The sequence below is a fragment of the Colletes gigas genome, unplaced genomic scaffold, assembly GCF_013123115.1.
Source record: "Colletes gigas isolate AHSC1104 unplaced genomic scaffold, ASM1312311v1 Colletes_gigas_Sc00026, whole genome shotgun sequence".
Classification (NCBI taxonomy): Eukaryota; Metazoa; Arthropoda; class Insecta; order Hymenoptera; family Colletidae; genus Colletes; species Colletes gigas.
This window is the reverse complement of record NW_025106655.1, coordinates 2,733,996-2,754,554: the sequence shown is the minus strand read 5'-3', so window position 1 is coordinate 2,754,554 and position 20,559 is coordinate 2,733,996. Positions and strand designations below refer to the sequence as shown.

At 46.3% G+C, this 20,559-nt stretch overlaps 1 protein-coding gene across 1 annotated transcript in view; it reads left to right on the top strand.

Annotated features, from left to right (window-relative positions):
* The first annotated feature begins 789 nt into the window (after positions 1 to 789).
* Positions 790 to 20,559, top strand: part of LOC122401631 (POU domain protein CF1A) — a 50,958-nt gene continuing 31,188 nt past the window's right edge. Inside the window, exon 1 of the mRNA XM_043403869.1 lies at positions 790 to 4,484. Coding sequence (XP_043259804.1) covers positions 1,926 to 3,296 — 1,371 coding nt within the window. The 5' untranslated portion in view covers positions 790 to 1,925 and the 3' untranslated portion in view covers positions 3,297 to 4,484. The remainder of the gene's footprint in view (positions 4,485 to 20,559) is intronic.

The following is a 20,559-nucleotide window of genomic DNA, read 5'->3' as shown; positions in this document are numbered from 1 at the left end:
AACATCCATCTTTTGTCAAGATAGAAACTCGGGTCTCGGAGCTATCGAGCCACGGGAGCGCAAAAGGTTAAAAATTACCTCCGTGTAGAACCGGAAAAGCGATAAAAGCGACTAACCGCGCATCTCCGACGCTAGGAGGAATCGGTGCATATTCTATCGCTGTTCCGGCGGCTCCGCGGAGTCAGCCTCGAAAATTGGGACCTGTTGCGTCAGCTCCGCGACCTCCGTGACCGGACTTCCGTAGGAACGCGCGAATACGCGAGGACGGCTGTAAAGCGGCATCGTCGACGACGAGAAAACCGAAGGAATCTCCTCTCCGTGGCGTAAGGGTTGCGCGCTAGATGGTTCGTGGAACGGAGCACGGGTGCATGGGTGCACGGAGCCACGGATAGGAGCGGTCGAGTCGCGCGGCTGACGGTTTCTGGCCCCTCGATTTCGGACTCGTTGGGTGTTCGCGCGGTGACGGCGTCAACGTCAGCGGACGCAGTCGAGCGGAGGCTTGGAGCTGGTCGAGGCGAGTCGGAGTGTAGCAGCGACGGCGGTGGTGGCGGCGCGGTAGGGGCGCGGAGCGAGAGGACAGGGGTGAGAGCAGTGGCGCCTGGGGTGCGTAGGCTGCCTAGGGGGCGCGGTCGGTTCGGGTTCCGCCCGACGGTGACGTTCGTCGACGGCCACCTTGCGAGCCGAGCCAATCGTCGGTCGAGTGTTGGCCGGTGGTGGGGATGTGCAGGACGGTGGCGCGCATGAGTCGGTTCCACCGTGCGGCGGTCCGGGAGCCTCGGGAACCTCGAGCGAGCTGCGAGGCGAGGCAGTCAGTCGCTCTCAGCTACGACATGCATAACGCATGAGAGAGCCCGAGCGAGATCTTTTGCGACCCGTCGTCTCTCCTCTCGCGCGCAACACACGATCGTTCTCTCTCTCTCTTTCACTCTCTCTCCTCTTTCTCGCTCTTGTTCGTCGCGTACCACACACTCGCGACCGGGAGAGACAACCGTGCGCGAGGAAAACGCACACGCGCGCAACCGGAGACACCGCCGTGCACCTTTTACTCGCCTACCGTGCTGGCTGCCGCTCGTCCGCACTCGTCGTCGCGGATCCGTTTCGCGTTCCCGGAGTACCGTCCTGTGCCCGTGCCAGCAGCGTCGTACCTGACCGTACTGCTTCACGCGAGTGTCGCGACGTGCACCGTCCACGACGAGTCTGCCATCGGCTAGCGACTAGGTTCGCGAACGAGACCTAAGAAGTGATAATAACGCGTCCCGGCGATGAGTGATCACCACCGGTAAAAGGACCTCGCGAGTGTTATCGGGGTTTGTTCCGAGAATTTCGCTCGACAGCCGCGGCTCGGGGTGCGTTTACACCCGAGATTACGACAGCGTCACCGGAGGAGCAATCCTCCCCGGTGGACGGGTGAAATCCACCAGTTTGTATGTTCGTCGTACCGTACGCGGGTTACAATCGTCGATCTGACAAAACTATGGACTGCGAGTTGTTCGCACGCGCGACGATGCCGCTTGCTCGGGATTTGGTGCGTCGTCGCGAACGATGGACTGTGCGCTGCGTGTGATCGGTGATCGCTGACCAGGAAACAGAGTTCTTCGAACATTCATCGTAGTACGTTAGAAGAGATAGTCGGTTACGAGGTTCCGCGTAAGTTCCCGGAGTCTGTGACAAGGACGGTTGAATTTATCGTTTTGTTTACCGATCGATTCGCGGCATTCGCGCTACCAGGATACCAAGGAATACGCAATCAGAGGAACACTCAAGCAAAAGGACTTTGACGAATATCGGTCGGGGCGAGGAGCGAAGAGAACGAAACCGAGAGGGTGCCCTGTCGGGGCAGCCCTGAACGCTGGGAAGAAGGAAAGACAGTTTAAGGGAAATAGCGAGCAGCAGGGTTGTCGATACCTCTGAACGAGGGGAGGTAGATGGCAGCTACCACGTACATGCCGATTGGTAGCGCAGTGTCGTCCGAGCTGGATGTTGGTTCGGGTACCGCGATCGGGATGAACATCGCCGTGGGTGGCTACTCCTCGGGCTCGCCTCGCAGCGCCGCCGATGCCGGGGAGATGAAGTATATGCCGGCGCCGCAGCATCATCACCACCACCATCATCATCATCAGGTGTCGTCGTCCCCGTCGCCGAATGGGTTGTCGCACCCGACGGCGAGCCTCTCGTCGGCGAACCCCTGGGTGAGCCTTCAACCGAGCAGCGATCACTGGGCGTCCTCGATGGGGATGCACCACACCAGCCATCACCCGCATCATCATCCGCACCAGACGAACGCGGGTTTGGACGTGAAGCCTCTGACTGCGGCGGCGGCGACCGCAGCGGCGGCCGCGGCCGCGGCCAACGACCAGTCGATGCATCATCGCGGCGGTTCCCATCAATCGCCCGGGATGGCCTCGCCGCATCCTTGGCACGCGCCCGTCGTACCGTCGGCCCACTACAATCCCAGCGGTGGCGCGGCCTCGCCCACCACCCTTCAACATTACCACGCCGCGATGAACGGCATGCTGCACTCCCATCCGCATCAGCATCATCCTCAGCTGCACAACCACCAGACCGGCCTTCATCCGAACCTGAGGGACCCGGGCTCGCCCGTCGGTCACCCGTTGCACCCCGGCCACGCGCACGACAGGGATCACAGCGCCGGCGAGGAAGACACACCGACCTCGGACGACCTAGAGGCGTTCGCGAAGCAGTTCAAGCAACGTCGCATCAAGCTCGGGTTCACCCAGGCGGACGTGGGTCTGGCGCTCGGCACCCTCTACGGGAACGTTTTCTCGCAGACGACGATATGCAGGTTCGAGGCGTTGCAGCTCAGCTTCAAGAACATGTGCAAGCTGAAGCCGTTGCTGCAGAAGTGGCTGGAGGAGGCGGACTCGACGACCGGCTCGCCGACGAGCATCGACAAGATCGCCGCTCAGGGCAGGAAACGAAAGAAGCGCACCTCGATCGAGGTGTCCGTGAAAGGCGCCCTCGAGCAACACTTTCACAAACAGCCGAAACCGTCCGCGCAGGAGATCACCTCGCTGGCGGACAGCCTGCAGCTCGAGAAAGAGGTGGTGCGGGTGTGGTTCTGCAACCGACGGCAAAAGGAGAAGAGGATGACGCCGCCGAACACGCTCGGCGACGGTATGATGGAGGGTATGCCGCCCGGTCACCAGGGACAGGCTGGTCTGCATCAGGGATACCACACGCAGGATCACCTTCACGGCTCGCCGATGGGCCACAGCCACAGTCCGCCGATGCTCAGTCCTCAGGGTCTCACGGCCCACTCGTTGGCGGCCCACTAGCGTTCGCCCGGGCCTCCCCCGTTGGGCCTCTCGATAACCTCTCAAAACTCAGTGAACAACCCGGTGGTTTCGTCGCCGCCGGACACGCTCCCTCCGTTCTATCATCATTACCTGCAGGCGCGCACAGGCAGCTATTCGGCCACTTCGTAGCCGTGGCCAACGAGCTGTCCCGACGCGTCTCGCGTTCTGTCCGCTCCTAGTCGGCAGCTCGACGGAGGAGCCTACCATCACGGCGCGACGTAACCGACCCGCGACCGATCTGATCCGGGTCCAGAGCGCGCGCCAGTGATCGTCATCATCGTCTAAATCGTTTCGACGAGGTTCAATGGGGTTCAACGAGGCCGAGCCCGGGCCAACGGGGAGGCCCGTTATACGGCGCGATGGGAATCGCGCCGCCGCTCATTCCTCGTCTATGGTCGTCGCCAATCAACGCCCCCAGGGTATCGTCGCCGTCGTCGTCGAGAAAATCCGGATGCCCATCGATCGTTCTCATCTGTGTTAGATACGTTCTACCTACGTACGTCTATGCTGAATCCGCGCGATTGTCTATCCACCCTGGTGTCCGGAAAGTGTGCGTAAAAATTCGTGTTACGATCGTCGGCTCGATCCGTCCGTCCCGGCCGTTCGTTCGTTCGGTATATGGAAAAGTATAATAATAGAAATTTAAAAAATGGGACGCTGCGCGTCGTTAAACGTCGTCAGCGACGACGGGGGTAGCGGCATAGTGCGCGTTGTGTGACATCGACGAACGACACGGGGGAATCGTCCTTCGGCGGACAGCGACGGACGGACGCGGCCAGAGGCGAAGAAGCGGTGTGTTCGCGCGGGATTTGTTCGAGGCAAACCCGCCCGGATGATGTAACATAAGTAAATATGGACTGTAAATAATGTACCACGTAAATGCTAGTAAGTTAAGTGAGAGAGCGTGCATCGTCGACGTCTCGTCTTCTTCGTTGTCGTCGCCCGTGAAAATGGAACCGGGGATATAAAAAGTCGGTGGGGAATCAACGGCGCGGGCCGCGACCAAGATAAAACGAAAAGACGAACGAGACGAGCTGATTTTCGCGAAGAGGGACAGGACACGCGCCCAGAACGGGGAAAAAATGACGCGCGTGTCCCGGAAAACGTGTGCCGAATCCTAGCGACAGCAGTACCCCCTCGCAAAGAAAAACCCCTTCTGTATAAAGAGTAAGTATATAAATATAAATACAAATATATATATATATATATAAATAAATAAATATATATATACGAATGGATATAAATATTATATATGTATAAATAAAACAAAGTCTATGTATATGAGAGAGAGAGAGAGAAATCTATGGCAACGTCGAGAGGTTGTAGCTATATTATATATTATTTGCGACGTTTTTATTATCGAGGTATCGCGGATGAAAGAAGGAAGAAGAGAGAAAAAAAAAAAATGAAACTATTGTAAACGACGAGACAGGTCTGTCATTTATTATTTGTCATCGTTACGGATGGTCTTTATTATTATCGCTATTATATTTTTCGTCATCTCTTTATTGTCATTTTTATTATTATTCCTTATTATTACCGATTATTATTAATTATTATTATTATTAATGTTATTATTGTCATTCCGTTCGCCCGGAGGCTAATCGCAGAGCGAGAACCTTGCGTTCGGTCGTCGCCGCAGCCTCCTGTCTTTGCTCTCTTTGTCCTCGTTGCACGATTGTTCGCGCCCTCTCTACTCTTCTCTCTCGTTCGTATCCGTCTCTCCGATCGTCTCTCGACAACGAAAACTACACCCCTTTATGGCAAATGGACAAAAAAATAATAGAAATCATCGTCTCCGTCGCTCAGATTTCGTCGCGAACAAGTCCATCGACGAAAATTATGCACGCGATTCACGAATATCGACGCCACTCGATATTCTCGCTCTGCGATTGGCCGCCGGATCGGCATCAGATTTTCTCCGCGACGGAAACCCGCGTACACGGCGTCGCGACGGCAGATCCCATCGGCGTCGTCCCTTCGCTCCGTTCTTCCGATTGGCTGTACATCAGCGACGGGCAAAATTCTTATCTCCGCGAGGACTCCGAGCTACGAATGAGAGATAAACTTTTTTACGAGTTTGTCGTCGTATAAAAGTTGGAATTTGGGTCGTGGAATTGAACGGGACGCTGAGAATCGGAGTGGCGCGTGGAAAAATTGAAAATTAAGTTGCACCGCGACAGCGCTTGCTGTTTACTAGAAAATATTACATCGCGTGCAATTTTCAGCGAACACAATATCGAAATCGAGGAAACTAAAAGAGTACAAAAGTATAATTTCTTTAAACTGTTATATCGCTACTGATCTTTCAAAATTGTACTGCCTTACTTACATTGTACTGTTTTTTATAACGAATGGAAATATGTTTGGACGATCGTTCGACGTAATAAATTACTACGTGTTTTTAATCGTCGTCTGTTATTCGAACCAAATTCTGCCCATCTTTGCTATACACGATCGGAACGCGTGTTCCAAACACGTCGCGAAGATCTGTCGAAATGTTCGCGAGCTTCAAAAGGGTGAAAAAGTCAATAGAAGTCTTTTCAGTGAGTGCTTCTGCTCAATCTCTCAACCTACGTTTCTCGTTCACGGGCAAAAATTGCTCGATTTTTACCTCGATCGAAGGTTCCGTCGATCATTGTCGTCGAAGAAGCAACTCGCGACTAAAAAAGATAGAAGTGTCTCTTGCACAGAATGTGACGCCTATACTATATTTCGTTACTAAGAACAATTACCATAGTCTCCTTTAAAAGAATCGAATTTGCCAAAGAATTAGCAAAACGTCGAAGAATCTTGCAACAATGTTTCTTCGACCAAACATCGCAGCGACCGTCCACGGTTTCAATTTTTAAATTATTAATAGAATTTCACTTGATTTTCTCTGGACAAAAATTAGCTAATTTTCTTTTGAAATAGTCGAACCGCGCGAATTTTCGGAGCAGAGCTCGCTGGGTCTATCGCCTTCGTCGTGGAACGAGAGGTTCCCCGTTGGCGAGGAAGCTGGCTGGCGTTAATTTTCCTTACGATTGCTATCGAAGTCGAAGGCAGAAGGTGTGCAGTTTTTTTCTCACGAAGAACTCGCGTCATGAATAAGCGATCGCGACCTCGAGGCTCCTTTTTTCACGCCTTTTCGCGCGTAGGTGGCCGCGCGGTTTGCTCCTCCGCCCCATCGCTTTTTCTCCGAGTTTGTTTCCTCTCTGGACGCTGTGTTCTGTGCTTGTGACGACACCCGATGCCCTGTGCCGCGTGCCTACGCGAAACGAGACTCCAGGCCCGTGTTTTCTATCTTTTTTTCCCCCCAGTAGACGCTTCGTAGGGTGTATCCGGTCCAAAGAGGCGCGAAAATACGCTAGCCGTCGTCGTTTTCGATCCAACTATCGCTCCGAATGCTCAAAGTTTTTATCAATTGCCTAAATAAAATGATATCGGTTGAAACGTTCGATTAAAATTTTTACCAAACACAAAATTTACGTTCTTGCGAACACGTGTCCCAAAGCACCATTGTTGCCTTTCGTTTATTGCCCAAACAATAAATTACAGTTTTTATTAATCGTCTGAGAAATTGATGACCGTTGAAAGTGGGTAACCAGAGATGCGTTGTTAATTGTTAACGTTCCGGGTCGATTTGGACCGAACGAGTGCACCAACCATTCAATTAGACTCTTTATCGATCATCCGAAAAATTGATATTCGCTGTAAATAGGCACCCAGTGTCACTGATTTGGATCGAAAACATGCTCCAAACATTCAATTAGAGTTTTCATTAATCTCTAGAAAATTGATGTTCTTTGCAAAGAAGTGCCAGATCACCGATAGCTATCGTTTCTGATCGAAAGAGTGGCCCAAACGATAATTTAGAATTTCTATTAGCCGCTAGAAAAATGAGTATCTTTTGTAAAAGGTGTACAAAGGACGGTGCACGTAAATAGTTATCGTCCCTTTCGATGGAAAGTGTGTCTCGAACGTTCAAATATTTATTAACCACCCTTTTTCTTTTCGATCGATCTCAACCAAACGAGCACCTCGAATGCTCGACTACAGTTTCCGTTGATAGTCTGAAAATTCGACGATTGCTTGCTTTGCAGCAGGACGACATCGATAAATTCGAATGGTTATCGATCGTTTGAGGATCGACGAGCACGCAGAGCCGCGAACGTCGCGACGATCTTTGGCATAGGTCGCCAGTTTTCGATCGAACGAGTGCCCCAAACATTCGTCGACGCCGAGATCGGATTCCGATCGCAGCGCGAAAGAATTCTCCGATTAAATTTCTCGAAGCACGCGCGAATTATGCGAAACGCGTATGCGCGCGAGACGATCCACGACGCGCGCGGCATGCGCGAGCAGATTCTGGCGGGGATTTCGAGCGAAACTTGGCGATCTGTTTCTCAAACGATCGAACGACTCTTTGTGTGCCTCGATCGCAGGGACCGTGGTAGGAACGATTCGTTGTACGACTCGTCGCGAGGATTGTCGCGCGATTATAGGGACCACCGAAGTAACGATTTCTCGTACGATAAGTTGAAAGGATTATCGACGGGATGCAAACAAACCCTCTGTGCAACGTACAATTACAGTTCAAATAGCCGTTATTGCACGAAAAATTGATGTACTCGTGACTTCTATATTACAGGACATAGGTGCAACAATTATCGTTCAAAGAAATGTAGGAATCATTCTACGCGAAAAATCGGTGAGCTTCTGGCACCTGTATTAGTGTAATAATTTTTCGATCAATGAATTGTCGTGTATTAGAGACAGGTATTAGGTATTAGGTATTAGTTAGCGAAATCTAGCCGAAAACCGTGTGTAAATTTCAGATTTGAAAGAGTTAAAGTATATTATATTTCGTATTTCATGAAACGTTTTTGACTAAAAATGGCCTATGGTTAATACAGTGAATAAACAGGAAGAGTTTAAAAGGAATCACGTTGGAATATGTAGGAGCCAGTAAAAATGTCCGACGGTCATAAATTCATGTCGAAAGACTTTAGAAAATGATCGTATAACTAAAAATCACAGAATACGATTAAAATTACCATATATAGAATAACGTGGAACGAGTGGGCTGAATTTTATAGTTCTTATACGTTACGTTTTATTAAGTTTACAAAGACTGTGGTAGGTGTCGTCGTCGAGGAATGTTTAATAAATTATTGCACGAAAAATCGGCGTATTCGCGTTGTATATAGAAGCAACGATTTATCGTACGTCGAGTCGCAATGACAGTCATGCGGCGGAATCATGCCATTGTCTACACAATAATACCATGCACTTTACAATTATCGTTGAAACAGTTGTACAAATTCTTACATATTTTGTGCTCGCCATCTTCAATGAAACGGTGTATGTATCGTCGAACAAGCAGTTCGTTTATTCATTGACTTCGGAGAATACGAAGTCTCTTTACAAAACGTTTTCAATTGGTATTAGATTTGAAAACATTCATAAGAAAAGTTGTCCATAGTCAACGAATAAACGAACATTATGTCGCTTCAGTTGAACAAATTCTAAAAAAAAATCGTCGTGTCTGTGGCTTCTGTGTGAATTGACATAGACGCAACGATTTATCATACATTGATTTGTACAACAAATTGCAACAATGGTCGTACGTCAATGTCGATAGTCTTTTAAATAATTGTGCAAATTAGGATTTTCTTAATACAATCATATTTTAAAGATTCATAAATAAATTATCGCAAAGATTCTAACGATGTTACAAAGATTTATTAGTAGAATTCCGCAGCTCGTCGTTGAAAACAGTTGTACAAATTCTGACACATTTTGTGCTAGTTAAAAATCCTCGAACGAGACGACGGAACGTGATCGAGGGAACAATTAGTGTATTCACGAACGTAAAGTTCCATCGAACAAATAGCTCGTTCGACCACGTTTCGTCGATTTGCTTGTACTAATTATCGTACGAAAAATCGTTATATCTATCCTCTGACGATCTATTCTCAATCATAGTCCCCATTACGACCACAGAATTCCAGGAATTTCCCAGAGCCTGAGAATTGGGGAATTCTCGTAGCTTTTCCATCAGTTTCACCATGGCGGCATCGATATACACCCGTAATTAAAAACCCATAAAGTTGCTCGTTCGAGAGGTCGTCGAAATCTAGCGGAATCTGGACCCGTGCAGGAATAAACACACCGAACAGGTGACGCGTTATCGTTCCGACGGCTCTATTACGAGTTTAATAAGGGGTGGGGCGGGTGGCGGGGTGCAACCATAAAGTGACAGGTCCCCGACGGCAGCCAGACCGTGGCGATCGTGCCGGTTGCAGGGCCCTTAACGCTCCAGAGACTCTTTCCCTTCCCCTAATCACACCTTCGTAAGTCCCACCGAATCTTTAAGCTCGTTTAGCTTTATCGTACTCTTCGATCCATTTGTTTCGCGTCGCTGATCACGTCGGAGATCAGAACGTCTGAAACATCCTTGGCTCTCAGCCGTTTCTCGCCTATCGGCTGAACAGCGATAGGGTTGAACCTGGAAACGGTTCGAAGCTGTTCAGAACAGCCCAGGGACGCGCAAAATTTCATTCAATGGACGACGAATAAGAATTTTGCCCGTTTCTTCAGTGTTACAGGGGTTGGGGCTCGCTTGGACTACTCCGACATCGTAGCGCGAGAGTCTATTCGAAAATTGTGCCATGTCTCGTAAACGACACGGATCTCATCGAAGATACTCGGTCGACTGTTCCTGGACTACAGGACGATGCTTTTTAGAATCTCTGACAAACGTTTGCTAGCTCTCGTTTTACGGGAAGTCGATAGTTCGAGCGAGCGTCTAGGCGACGGCAGGGACCACCCCCGCGATTATTTGCTCAATCGGCCTCGGCCACCGATCTCCAATCAACCCACTCGTCCTAGAACCCTCCCCGAAGTAACCGTAGGTACGTCAGGTTGCATTTGTTTGTCCTATCGCGGGAATGTACGAGAGAGAGAGAGATAGGGAAATCGTCGACAGCCTCTAGCGTCCGTCGGCTAGCAGCTCGATGTCGAAGGAAATTACACCTTTCCTTTTCCTTTATATCTCGATAACTGACCGCGCGTGCAAGACGAGGGAGCGGGGAGAGCGAAGAACGAGCGAGGGCGATTTGTTGAGCCAACGAAATCCTTTCGTGACCAGGTTGTTTTTGTTAATTTTTCTCCGTTGCCCGATCCCTCGAATTTTTCGAGCCCTCGAGATGGTCCGGAGGATCTCTCGAGGGTAGAGATTCGAAGACTTCGGTTATTGGACGCGCCAACGGACGACGATACGATTTTATTGGCGCAACGAATCAGCGTTGTTTGAATTTCGATCCGGCGTATTTGTAAATAGGAAAAGCGTGAACGAAGAAAAAAATTGTTTTTGGCGTGACGCAGACGGCCACGAGGGACGGGACCGACGAGCGCGGGTAACTCTTTGCGGCGCTGGAATTTTAGTTGTTTCGAGAGAACCTTTCGTGCACAGGCAGGGTAAAATATACGATTTAGAAGGAAATAAGGTGCAAGGATAATCAGCCGTGAAAATGTCGCGATCTAGCGAGGCGAAGCAACCGATCGCTAACCGCCCCGCCAGAATGGACATTTTCTAGGTGGTCACCCTCGAGCTATAATCATGCTGCAAAGAGTTAATAGGGGCCACCGACGCAACGATCATTTTGTAAGATTATTTGTACAACTGTCGCTGATACGACCGATAATTGTTAAGTGTGTCGCGGTTGTTCACCCACCATTGCAAAATACGTCGAATTAAAATAACACCAAAGTAAAGTTCAGTGGATCATTGTTTGATTCAATGATTAAGAAAATTCGTGCAACGTGTGACCGTTTGATGATAAGGTTTGCGAGGGTTGTTGATCTTTTATCGCTCGATGCATCAAATTGGAGACTCTTGTGTAAAGTTTACCAAAGAAAGTTTAGAGAAAATGTGTACGATGTTTTTTAATGGCGACATCTCATAGAATTTGTAGATTTGGTAATTGATACGACAGAGGATCAACCTCGTAAAGTCTAATAATTTAACAGATTTAAAAATAACTAGATTTTTCTCCAGCTTGCAAGAACTACTAAAATTCCAGAACAAGTTTGAGCATCACACGAGCGAATAATGTTTGTTTTAAAGACGAAATAATGGAGGGTTGAACGACAGTAAGGTGCTGCCACGCGGCTATCGTTGAAATAGCGACTCGTCGAGGAATAAATCGTTGCGTTCGTGTCCCCTCTATAAGTTTGCGTGCGTATACACGAGACAAACGATTTTCGAGATTCGTACCGAATTGAGAACCGCGGCTTCTTTTCGAATTATCGAGACATTTTGCGTCGGAGACGATGCGTGCTTCTGACGGAGAGAGTGAGACACCGAGAATGCGTCTGCGTGTGAAAGAGAGCGAGATAGAAGGCATGTGTAAAGTTACTTGTAGTTGTACGCGAGAACAGAGAAAAAAAAAAAACTAACGAGAAACACGGCGCGCAAGAGAGAAAATCGCGAACGAATAAACCGAGAGTAAAACGCGAGAAAAAAAAAACCGAATACACGCAAAACTGTAAACAAGCTCCTCCTTCTCCCTGTATATTATTATAATTAAACATTAATTATTATTAACGTAAAATAAAGATCTGGCGAATGGTGGTGACGTTTTGTTAGAATGGCAGAAACTAAATTACTACTGAATTATAATTAATAAACGACATGAAAGTAATACAAACAACAGAACTGGCGTTATTCTTTTTATTTGTTTTTCTTTTTTTCTTTTTTTTTTGCATCGTTTGGCAAATTATCACCCGCATGCCGTCCTCGCGTTCGCGAAGAGGGAAAGACCGTTCTCGATTCGTGAATAAAACGAACGATCCGATTTGTCGACGAGCTTCGCGCCAATTTGGATGTCTGCAGTTGGGCCATGGTCTAGGATTCCATCGTAGGTGTCGTTCGATCGATTTCAACGAGGTTTGGGATTCCGTTAGGATAAATCGTACCGTAGATGTCGAGATAGATTCGGTGAAATCTGGAAGAGAAGTAGGGGTGATCGAAGTCGAAACTAACGAATTAAATATTTTAATTCTTTCAATTATAATCGTGTTATTTTCGACTCGGGGTAAGTTTGTAATTTTCACCTTGGTCTTCAGTCTTTATTCATAATTTTAAGTTTAATTATCAACGGACTTGGATATCATGATCTCGATAGTGAGAGAATTTGCGAAGAGTTGTTTTTCGTAATCGTAAACTGTTCTTACAAAATCGTGTGGCAAAGTGAAATGGTTACTTTCGTCCACGGCCTGCCCTACTAAAAATTACCATATTCATGGACCTATGTTCGACACACATATCTATCATCGACACGCTTTGCGCCAATCAGAAGTTTGCAGTTGAATCCTGGCCTAGAATTGCATCGTAGCTTATGTTTCCAGTCGAGTTAACGTGTCATTTAATCCATTTCGACAAGCTTTGAACTCTGCCAGGCTAAATCGTATTGGATATTTATAAAAATGCAGTAAAATCTGCAAAAAACTACGATGCGTGCAACAAACCTGCAAGTACGATGTTTTTATTTGGTATAACTTCGATATAAATTTTTTTTCATCCGACTATTAGAGTTCGTAAAACAGTATAATCATTGGTAATAACCGAACAAGATTATTATATAAAGTCGTTAGCCAGTTATTAGAAATAACAAAAGAAGTCGTAGATCTTCCGATTATATGGAAATTGGACGAATATTTGAAGCAAATCGTGCGATTTTCTAATATAATTAGATGAGGATTGTTATACGCGTATGTTTCTTTTTTTTACAGTATGCAGTCATCGCAATAATATTTCTTCCATGTTGAACGATCATTTGCATAACTTGCACGGTACCACGCCTTACATATCAAACGCTGAATCGTGTGTGATTCTTGAGGTGTGCAAAATTCTTGTCTAAATAAAAATTACGCACCATTGTTTATTCGTTGTTCGTCGAACAAAAATAAAATTTCAACGACATTATACGTATCGATCGCGTACAGAACTTGGTAGCAATTTTCGATATCGATACTTTTGCAATGAATAACGTGTCGATATCAATGCCGTGCTAATTGACTCGAATCGATGCTGTTGCAATTAAGAATAAACAAAGTTTAACGGCTACGAAATAAGCAGTTGCCAACAGGTACAATTTCAAGTAATTCCTATTACCCATTAGGTTTTCTAATTACTCGGATTTGTATCGGATTTCTTGCGCTGCTTATTTCGTGCCATTAGTCTTGGTTTCTTATTTTAGATACATTTATAATAGCATCGATTTATACGGTATTGGTATCGATCAGTATTAATTTCATGATCATCGGTATAGAAACTCGATACCAAGTATGCTGGTTACTCTGACATAGTCATCTACGCTTTCGATTGCCTTCATTAGTATGATTATTATTATTTTAGTCACATTAACGCGATAGAGTCGCAAAATATAGAGCTTGCGATAAAAGTAAAAGATGCAGACTTGAAATTAACATAATGATCCTATCTTAGGAGACAGATTTCTCAAAATTTTATATAATAATTCTCTTTCAATTCTATTATACAAATTAATCTTAAAACACACAGATATTATGCTCTTCAACTATCATTTCTATAAATAATAAAAAGTACTCGCAAATGTCCAAAATTCAAGTCTCTCATCAACTTCACCTTCGTCTCCGAAATAAATTTAAAAATAAATACAAAAATACGATAAAATCAGAATATGATTATTGTATTTAGAGTATGATTATTTCTCCTTTCAAATCGAACGATATAATAACTCAGGGGGCACCGACAGTAAAAACTGTGTCGACGATCGGGCCATTTACCTTGTTTCTCGCAGTTGCGTTAAAATCGGCGAAAGTCCGTCCCGATGATAGGGTAGAAGCGATCAGGAGATCTTCGGTTCGCGATCATAGTGATTCCCGCAATTGTTGGCTGGGTTATTGGAACGACTCCGGCGGAACGCGCGTAACCGCTAATCATCGCGACGAGTGGAATAATTAACCGAGGGAAAAAAAAAATTCTGGACATTGGCGCAGGCACGATGCACCCCTTCGATTTCGTTGAATTATTTCGAGCAACTAATAAAAGATAAACGAATTTAATATCGTTTTATTTCAATTATTAACATTTTTTGAAACGTCCAATTTTAACTTGCGAATCTTTATCGTTTCTTCGACGTTTCGACCATCGCTAAAAGCAAATAGTTCAAATCGAGCATGAATAAGCATGTTACACTGAAAATCTTAGTTGCTGTATGTTGATAATTCTTATCGTCTATTATTCGAATAAAATGTTGCTTTATTCCCCCGAGCGTAATTTACGCGCCGTTTGTTCAAACGTTTACTTGGTTCGTCGGAGATCGGTGAATGGAAGTATTATGCGAACGATTCATAGACAATACGATTCATTATGATTCACGTTAATCCACACACGGTTAATAGACTCGAGCAGAGATCGCGTCGACCGTGAATTAATTACTACTTGTTGATCTATGCTTTTCGCGAAGAGCGTCCGTTTTAACTAACCAACGACAGGACATTTGGACAATTTTTTTCAAAGATATATAGTATTTCCACATACCACACTGAAAATATTTACAGTGAACTATGAAGCTTCTAAGTTTTAGCAAAAACATTTGATCGAGGGAAAGATTAATCGGTACATTAGTTACAGGAATAATAAAAGGCTAATTAGGTACCGTGGAAGGGTCCATTTATCTTTCGATAAAAGAATATTCTTTCTTTCGAAGGGCAGCGGTTCGATTAATCCACGGAGCGCTGTTCGAGTCTCGATTTTGCGAAGATTTCGATTCCCCCGCGCGACGAAACGGGATTACATAATCGCGCGACCGACCTCCCGACGGCGGAGTCGCCGTTTCCAATCCCGCAGCCCACGGTTCCAATCGTCCGCGAAATAATTGGAGGTAGATTCCCCGTCTGGTCCAATTTTTGCTCGCGGAAGCGAACAATCGCTCGATCCGACAGCCTCGAGGATTCCAGGATTGCGCAACGTCGTTTTCAGAAAGGTGATCGACTTTGCACAGCTGGTTTCAGGCGATTAGGCGTCACGAAAATAAATTTCACGCGAGTCGAAACGCCGATAACAGTCGCCCGATGAAATCCAGTCGAACGGATCCAGACTGTCTATCGGATGCAGAATAAAATTTAAATAAAAAATAGGAATGTTATTTTGAAGGAAGGTATTGCTTTCTTTCTATTGATATTAGATTTATTGAAACTGAAATATGCCGGCGATATTTTCTAGAGTAGGAAAACGTGGCCAGAGGGAGAACAAAGAATCCTGATAAACGGCGTTTCAGGGTTGAAGCGCGAGTTGCATTCGAGACGCGTCCGAGCATCTCGTAAATCTGGCCAAATCTAGTCGTCGCGGTGGTTCTTCGTTCCACGCTTTTTGAAACAAACGCCACACACTCTCTTTCCGCGACTTTTGCTTTCCTTTGCGTCCCGGGATATCGTAGGATCCGCCAAACTCGGCGGCGAACAGAAAATAGGTGATTTTTCAGTGGTAACTGGTCATAGTAGGTGTGACGATAGATCAAAATTATATTAGTAGAAATTATCTATCTAGAATCTATTTGGAAGATGCTTGATCCCTTCACTAATAACCACTCGTCGCTAATAAGTGAGTAAAATTAGACTGCACCTGTTTCTTAAACATATATTTATCAAATTATAACATATCAAAAACTCAATCGTTAGGATCGCTATCTTGATTTCAGAACGTTTCACTTTTGTCGTGAACAGTACCGTCTTCGATATTAATGCGTTGTCATGCCCTAATTAATGAACACAGTTTAACCGTATCATTAAATTTTAAGTATACGATCTACTAAAAATAAAGGACGTCGTGACGCTTTTACCAAATCGACAATAATCATATTAGTGGAAAACATCTACAATTAAGTCAGTGTTGAAGTTAAGCGTGTTACAATTTTATTTGCAACAGTTTATTGTTTGAAGTAATATATTGAGAATTTTTAAATTGAATTTTGAAAGAGAGGTAATGTTTAAAATTTTCTTCCGACGATTCTATTGGCTCGAAAGAGTAATTGTGAAAGGAAATTTAGTAGTAGGTGATCACCGGTACCAGACATCGCGTCGATGTGTTCGATAGCTCGAAGGCTCGCGATAAGGGGCGAATCGGATCGATTTTTCCCGACTCGATCGATCCGCGAAGGCGGCGCCGAAAGGTGTCGCGTTACGATCTTCCTCGATATTAATAATCGAACGACCCTGATCGGTCGATAGCGACGCATGGTAGTCTCAGGCGTTCCCGCGTAGACAAACCAGTCCGTCGTTTAACAGATTTACCGACAGGCTGCACCGAGAAGCTATAACGATCCGGTGCTTGGGAACGAAAGTGTACAAACTGGAAACGACCCATTCACAATGTCGGGCGAGGAACGTTGGCTGAAACGCGAGTCGTTTCTCGCGAGAAAAAGGACTCTGCAGGTTTAGATCCTCCCTTTACCTTCGACCCCTTGGCCTCGTCACCTTTGGGCGCCGAGTGTGTCGTCCCAGTGAGGAATCCTTTGTCGAGCTTCTGTTCGCCTAACCCTCCATTTCCACGTAAGAGAAAATTCGACAAATTTCCGTTCCACGTGGCTAAAGAATACACGCATATCGTGTCAAAGGGCTCAGTATAGAGCACCTACGCACGCAATAAAGAAATACTGAAACTGAGAATACACACAAAAATATTTGATTACCCGTGAAATTCAAATGTAAAGTTTATTTAAGAAATATGTAAATCGTTTAATTAGCTGCTACGGAGCCTAAACTTTGATTTCATAGGCTGGTCGATTCTGGTAACTGGGTCAGGCTATTGCCAAGATAGGGTATTTAATCTAATATTCGAAAATAATAATCTTTCAATTTTACGTAATTAGTTCTTGTAATTGTGCCACATTGGAGATTTAACCCTTAAGTGGACTCTCAATTTCAACTGAATTATTTTACTTAATTTTTGCCAAACATTCCTCTAAAGCATTTGAAATGCACAACAATTATTAGTTTAAACTTGCAGAGGCTCCAATAATCCACTGAAGGGTTAAGTCAGGTGATCGAGGAGATTATTAATATTAGTAATAGTCTTGAACTTCTGAATCAGTTCCTTCATTTACGTTCAACGTGTTGCGGAGAACCTAGCTTAAAATCTCGAATATTTTTTGGGCTTTTGAGCATTCTGAGATTCGAGGGAGGCTGAGTTCCGGAAAAACGTCTCGAAAGAGATCTTCATCGTTGGAAAGTCGAGCAATGGGATATTCGAGGGGGTGAGGCGAGGGTCATCGCGCTAACCGGACATCTCTTGTCCGTATAAAGGCGTTGATCGCGCGGCGGACACGCGTTTCCGGTTCCTGCGAGCGTCGACTAGCGATGCTCCTACCTGGCTGGCGGCGGCCCAGCGGCTCGAATCGCTTCGCAGCGCATCCGATTATTAACGTGGAAGCGCGAATTGCGTTTAATTATGCATGGAAAGGAGCGTAGCGATTAACCAGCGTGATAAGTCGGCGCGGGAGGCGATGGTCGGTCTCCGAGAAAGAATTTTCTTTGTTCGATTCGCGGTTGGAATCGTACCAGACGACCGTGTACAGACCGTTAAATCGATTTTCGGAACAGGTTCGAATCCTTTTGCCGAGATCTCTACGCAATTTTTGCGATTACTCAACCGAGCCTCCATCGATCTCGTATCGCAGTGAACGGTGGACCGTTTCCGGTTCTTGCGCTGCCCCCACCTGCCATCCAGGATCCAAACAGAGAGATCCAGGGAGGAAAAGCCGCGAAACCAGGTGCCAAACCAGGAAATCGTCGGACGGTTTCACCTAGTCGGTGCGTGACGCGCTCGAACAATGAGATTCCGTGGCGAAAGGGGGTGAAACTATCGTCAGGTGGAGGGGCGAGGACGGTGACACGCAGAGACTCCGTAGAGACAGGGAAAGTGACGCGCGGGGCGAGGAGGAGGGGGGGGGGCGGATGATAAAAGTAGTTAGGAGACAGGCAGAGATTTCACAGACGGAGGGAACAAGAAAAAAAAAGAAAAAAAATGCCCGGAGAAATGGAAAGTGAGGGAGGGGAAAAAGGGTATGGAATTGGGGAACAGAGGGCAAGGAGAAGGAGACGAATGGAGGAAAAGGTGACTGGGCGGACAGGAGCAGGGATGTCGACGTCGAGAGGTGGGCGCAGGCGCCAGCTACCCCCTTCGAGCCGCGAAGACATGCGCTTTGACGTCCAGGCTAGCTTCCTCCTCGTTCATCCTTCGACGTTCCACCCCTACCGTTAGCCGGCGCGCATTTCGTTCACACCTACCCCGAAATTACTGTTATAGGCGTACCGTGACGTCTGCGTACACTGCCTCCAACACCGGCGCGTACGTGCACGCTCGAGATTCGTGTTACCGGCTTATCCCCCCAATCCTCTGATAAGAGTTTGTCGATACCCGGGGATATCGTCCCCGTGGATTATTCAATCGGGATCGTCCTTTCTCTGCGGCGTCGCGATAGTCCGGGACCATTAAGTGTCCTCCCTGGAACGACTCTGCTCGTCGAAAGCTTCTCGAGGCTTTGCGCGAGCGCGGACACGTTCGTCGGTCATCCCACGAAACAGTGATTCTCAAACTCTCGTCGATTCGACGTCCTTTGTCGTGATCGTCAGCGGCGAGTTAATTTTAATCGACGATTTTAACCCTTTTTACTCGGAGACTCTCCATTGACCATCTACCACTAACTCAAACTTTACGAATAGTACGATACGATAGAAAATACTCCAAGCAAACATATCTTTTTTTTTTAAATCGCTCATGTATTTTGTCGTATATAATCACTTCAAAAAAATAATGTCGTTGTGTTCACTTAGGAAGTACATCCAAATTCTTTGCTGCATGCCCCTTCAGAAGGGATAGTCGAGTGCAAAGGATTAATTTTAATCGGATGTCTGTTAATTTGAATTGTCTTAAGTTTATTACGCACTATCGAATATAAGTTTACGACCTGAAATTATCATCGTAGAATTCACCCTTTATAGAGTCGCGGAAGCAAAGCTCTACCGTGGACTATTTTTGAAAATCGACTCCTTGACAGGTTTCCTCGCGCGAATGACTAGCGGGCGCCGCATTTATCGGCCAGTTGACATTCCTCCGAGTCATCATGGACGAGGCGTGCACGAAGCATTAGTTCAATAGTCGACTAGCGATAAAAGTGCACAAGCAATGAAATAGCCTTCTAGGGCGACCTTATCCGAAACGTCGCAATTGTTTATCTACTTCGTTTATAAACGGGATAAACCCTGCAGTGTCTCTTAACTTACATACTCCATTATCTATACTTTTCAAGTCGAGTTTAAGCTAACTATCAATATACATTAATCGTATGGGGCTACAAAATTCTTTCGAACCAAACACGATGAACAAATATTTAAGAACAGATACGTAGAAACGTCTTTACTCGTTAAACGTGGAATAAATGATGGATGAAAAGTTGTTTTACTCGTCGTTCGTAACTTTTATCCGTTGGTCGTGACAACTCTCGTAGGTTCGAGATATCCGAAACTTCCCTTAACTGGTCAGAGAAGAAACATAACTTCTTTTCGTGAAAAATGGCAATTTGTTCGCGGCGAGGCACAACGTCTGGTGCATTCGACGTCGCGAAGCGTTCGATTCCATCGTCTACGTCGCGTGTCACCGCGAACGGAGGAAGACGTCGCAGCCACCTGCGGTAAAAATAGAATGCTCTTAACCGCAGCCTGTCGCGGCAAATGTCTTCTTCGTAGTCTTCTCGGTACGCCTTGTACAGTCGTCTCGTTAGACGCATCCACTCAGTTGCACGCGGAGTAAATTGGAATTTTTAGATTCGTTTCGACGCGGAAAACGTAACTCGCAACGGGGGCAACAGGCTCAACTTAACGCACGACGAGCAGCGTCATCGAGTCGCAACGATGGTCGCCTTGCAACGTCTCAACAGTTCAAATTTGTGAAAAATTGTTACGTTTGTAGCTTGTAATAGAGGGATAGGGACATGTCATCAACTTTTTGTCAAATTTGGAATTAGTGAGAACTTCAAAGTAAGAAGACATCTTAGAATTCAAGGTGGTTCGTGAAAATTTGGATAGCTTAACCCTTAAGTGGACTCTCAATCTCAACTGAATTATTTTACTACGGTTACTACCCTTTGACTACGGTCGATTTTAACGCAAGCACCTCTAGCAACACAGAGGTTGAACGCTCATAAGCGTTTCA